The sequence below is a fragment of the Oncorhynchus masou genome, chromosome 7 (assembly GCF_036934945.1).
Source record: "Oncorhynchus masou masou isolate Uvic2021 chromosome 7, UVic_Omas_1.1, whole genome shotgun sequence".
In the NCBI taxonomy this organism is placed as follows: Eukaryota; Metazoa; Chordata; class Actinopteri; order Salmoniformes; family Salmonidae; genus Oncorhynchus; species Oncorhynchus masou.
The window spans coordinates 10279668-10284336 of NC_088218.1; the positions used below are offsets into that span (position 1 = coordinate 10279668).

Sequence of the window (4669 nt, forward strand, 5' to 3'; positions counted from 1 at the left end):
GTCCCTCCTACAGTCAGCGCACAGCGATGATGTTCTTCTTGAATCACTTCAGGCAACGTATGTAGTCTATACTACGGGCCTGCCTCGCCTCCGGTTGCACGCGCCGTGCATGGACAGGCTCGGGACTATCGGTGCTCATGCAGTCAGCTGAGCCCGAGCCATCTGCACCGGGTGCGTTTCGGTATAACGCTATTGTTAGATTGGTCGGTAGTTCGGTTGTAGTTGGCTTGTAATGGAGCATGCTGCACGAGCTTTCGCCTCGGTTTTCGGTAGGCCTACTAGTCAACTACTGAACAAAAGCGCGCAAGGCGATACGGTGGGATATGATGTGATGTGATGCCGCGCAGGATCACGGTGACAGTAGCGGAGGAACGGGAATGCGCGCGACTACGGACGAGAATCGCTGCGAGGATACAGAAGAGAACATGGGGACGGGGCCGCGCGATGACTGACTGACTTTCTCCCGGTAACGACCATCTGCATACCGAGGGGTTCAAAAAAGGGGAAAAAAAGAACCGACCAGCCTCTCGTTGAAGGCGTGGAGGATCTATCGGAGAGGATGAATCCCGGGGACCCTGCCCAAACCGGACCCGGTGAAGCCGGTCAGGACGGGTTGGCCAAAGCAGGTGGGCAGGCTGGGTGTTAACGGCATCCCGTGCCGAGATCGATAATGGGTGAAAAGTCTAAACCGGAGGGATTGGTCACAGCTGCCTGGCCCCGGGTATGGGTGGATGTAGCCTATCGTTACCGTGCAGGAATGTGCCTGTCCGTTACCGTGAGAAATAGCATTGGCAGAGCTGTATATTCAGCCCATTATAGAATTAGACTATTTCACCGCAGCGTGCATGGTCAGGGAGGACGAAGCATATACGTTGAGTTTTTGTGTCAGTTTGTGTGATTGAGGATCCATCATGATCACTTGCTTTGGCGATGTAAACATGTTTCCCATGCAAATAAAGCCTATTTAATTTAATTGAGGGAGAGAGAGACAGAGAGAGAGAGAGACAGAGAGAGAGGGAGTACAGTAGCAGCATTGCCTATATATGTTCTATGTAGCTTGCAGCATTTGATCCGCGGTGTTATAAAACGATATCAATACAGACACACCCACATAATCTATGTGAACGTTTATTTGACCGTATTCTGTCTCGTGTTGATCTTTATACAATCCACAAACGGCCGAGCACAGGCCCGAGGCTTTTCGCCGTGATGTTAAATCGTCAGCACTTCCATTCATCCTCTGTGTGTGTAGTAAGCATGTACAGCTGCTATAGGCCACTGTATCGGAGCAAACATGTTACCGCAGCTGTGTGTGGAGTAAGACACTAGCTACCGTTTACACATACACACACACACACACACACACACACACACACACACACACACACACACACACACACACACACACACACACACACACACACATGATGATTATGCATGGCTATCAGACATGAAATAAGGTGTGTGTTTGTGTGTGCGCTCTCTCTTGTGAACATGGATGGCAGAGGTCCCAACTGGTCCACAGGGCTGCATCTAGTCTAAACACGGGTCCTCTCCTAGTTTCCTCCCCTTTATCTACACTGATCTGAAGACACTGGACAACACACTGTGGTGGATGCCTCATCCCCTTGATTGGCCAAAAGGAGAGGACTACAGCCTAGTGAGGAATATAAGGGCTATGTCTCAATACTCTTAAATTGTTTTCTTTTCATGCCTCTTTTCGTCCATGATATCTTCTCCTTCATCAGCTATGACCTGAAAAACACAGGATGGGTGAAAGCAACATTGTTTCACGTCAGATGGAGGAAAAGAGATATTGAGAGGAAAAGGACTTAAGACTATTGAGATGCATCCCAGTAGGCTGTCTCATCCTAAGGGCTGGTAAGACATGGAGAGAAGGGAGGGAGAGGTTGTCACAGCGCGCCTGTGATCTGCTTCCCGGCTGCTCCTCACAACGATCAGTGAAGGGTTCCTCTTAATTTCTCTTCATTCCTCCTCTTCCTCTCAACGCTTCTCCCCCTTTCCCTCCCCTCCTCTCTCCCCCTCTTCCTCCTAAGGTTATCATTGGTCCCTGTGCTGGGAATATTCAAACACAGCGGTGTGTTAATGCCCTGTTTATGCTCAGGATTAGGTGTCTCTCCCACTGAGATGGATAAACCTGCCTCAGTACAGACAGACACACACACACACACACACGCACGCACACACACAGCACACACACACACACACACACACACACACACACACACACACACACACACACACACACACACACACACACACACACACACACACACACACACACACACACACACACACACACACACACACACACACACACACACACACACACACACACACACTCACTACATCAATAGACCGGCACAGAGGGGCCTACTCACCTTGGATACCAAGACTGAATCCCAAATGGCACCCTATTACCTTTTATAGTGCACTGCCTTTGACCAGGGCCTATAGGGCTCTCATCAAAAGTAGTGCACTATATAGGAATAGGGTGCCATTTGGGATGTAGTCCCAAAGATTTGTTGGTGCACACTCCCCTTGCTCAGTCCTCTGTGCCTTTAGCATGCTAATGTTATAACCATGCTGGTGATATGTAATTCATGGTGAATGAGTGCCATTATGGCCCATTCCTAGATGACTGACACACACACACACACACACACAGTATATATACTGTATATTACATGACCAAAAGTATGTGGACACCTGCTCGTCGAACATCTCATTCTAAAATCATGGGCATTAATATGGAGTTGGCCCCCCTTTTACTGCTATAATAGCCTCCACTCTTCTGGGAAGGCTTTCCACTGTGTTAGAACACTGCTACTGGGACTTGCTTCCATTCAGCCACAAGAGCATTATTGAGGTCGGACACTGATGTTGGGCGATAAGGCCTGGCTCACAGTCGGAGTTCCAATTCATCCCTAAGGTGTTCGATGGCGTTGAGGTCAAGGCTCTGTGCAGGCAAGTGTTTCCACACCGATCTCGACAAACCATTTCTGTATGGACCTCGCTTTGTGCCCGGGGGGCTTTGTCATTCTGAAACAGAAACGGGCCGTCCCCAATCTGTTGCCACAAAGTTGGAAGCACAGAATGGTCTAGAATATCAATGTATGCTGTCGCGTTAAGATTTCCCTTCACTGGAACTAAGGGGCCTAGCCTGAACTGTGAAAAACAGCCCCAGAACATTATTCCTCCTCCATCAAACTTTACAGTTGGCACTATGCAGGTCGTGTTCTCCTGGCATTGCTTTCTACTTTTAACCCAAAAACATGAGGCATGTTGCTTTTCCTGACTTGTCTACGAGAGGGAGGGGCTACAGGTCAGCAAAGAGTTCAGTTTGATTAGAAATGAAGAACAAGTGTGTAAGACCAGATACACAAACAGACAGGAGAGAGTACGAGGAGCCATGAAGAGAAGTGTCCACATTCCGTACAGCAGAGCAAAAAACAAAAAACAAACCAAAGAAATACTTGGCATTGCGCATGGTGATCTTAGGCTGGTGTGCGGCTGCTCGGCCATGAAACCCATTCATGAAGTTCCCACCTAACAGTTATTGTGCTGACGTTGCTTCCAGAGGCAGTTTGGAACTCGGTAGTGTTGCAACTGAGGACAGATGATTTTCACACACTTCAGCACTCGGCGGTCCCGTTCTCTGAGCTTGTGTGGCCGACCACTTCGCGGCTGAGCCGTTGTTGATCCTAGACGTTTACACTTCACAATAACAGCACTGACAATTGACCAGGGCAGGTGGAACCCTATCACGGTGCCACGTTGAAAGTCACTTAGCTGTTCTACTGCCAATGTTTGTCTATGGAGATTACATGGCGGTGTGCTCAATTTTATACACCTGTCAGCAATGGGTGTGGCTGAAATAGCCATATCCACTCATTTGAAGGTGTGCCCACATACTTTTGAATATACAGTGTATATAGAGCATTCAGAGCCTCTCTGTCTGGGGTTACACTATGGTGGTGATGAATGCACTGCAGTGTTGTCTATAAACTGCTTCGGAATAGTGTGTGTGTGTGTCTGTGTGTGTGTCTGCTTTATTCTCAATCTCGTAGTGTAGTTGTAATCTGTGTTGTGGTGGTGCGCTGTCTGTGGCCTGGCCTGCTCTTTCGTGTGACCAGCCTGGTCTGTTTAGCCGTGTGTGTGTCAGATTCTCCTGTGATACACAGAGTAGTAGTAATCCGCCTTCGGCTGCACACCGTCTGGCTGTCTGTCTGCGTGCGGTGTGTGTGTGGTTGTACAAGCAATGCTCTTTTAGTCTTGCAGGGTAAACATCTGGCAGCACGGTTACAGGGCCAGCGTGACGAGGCGTTAGCACCTGCCGTTTTCAGAGGGGAATAGAAAACATAGAAATGCAAAGATGAAGATATGAAACAGTCTGGTTAATCTTCCACTTTACATGAAGATGTTAAATCCTGCCCTGTCTGCCTGTTTTATGGAACGTATTGGTGTGTTTGATGTTTCCAGTCACCGGCTGGCAGCCGCAGGGAGTTATTAGTCTTGTGTGTGTGTGTGTGTGTGTGTGTTTGCATGTGTACGTGTGTTTGCATGTGTACGTGTGTATGTATGTGTGTGTGCGTGTGTACATGTGTGTGTGTTTGGATGTGTGTGATAAACAGCGCGTCGTTTGGTT

The 4669-nt window shown here is 48.5% G+C and overlaps 1 protein-coding gene across 1 annotated transcript in view; it reads left to right on the top strand.

Annotated features, from left to right (window-relative positions):
• Positions 1-4669, top strand: part of LOC135542962 (kalirin-like) — a 17673-nt gene continuing 13004 nt past the window's right edge. The window contains exon 1 of the mRNA XM_064970088.1: positions 1-626. Coding sequence (XP_064826160.1) covers positions 560-626 — 67 coding nt within the window. The 5' untranslated portion in view covers positions 1-559. The remainder of the gene's footprint in view (positions 627-4669) is intronic.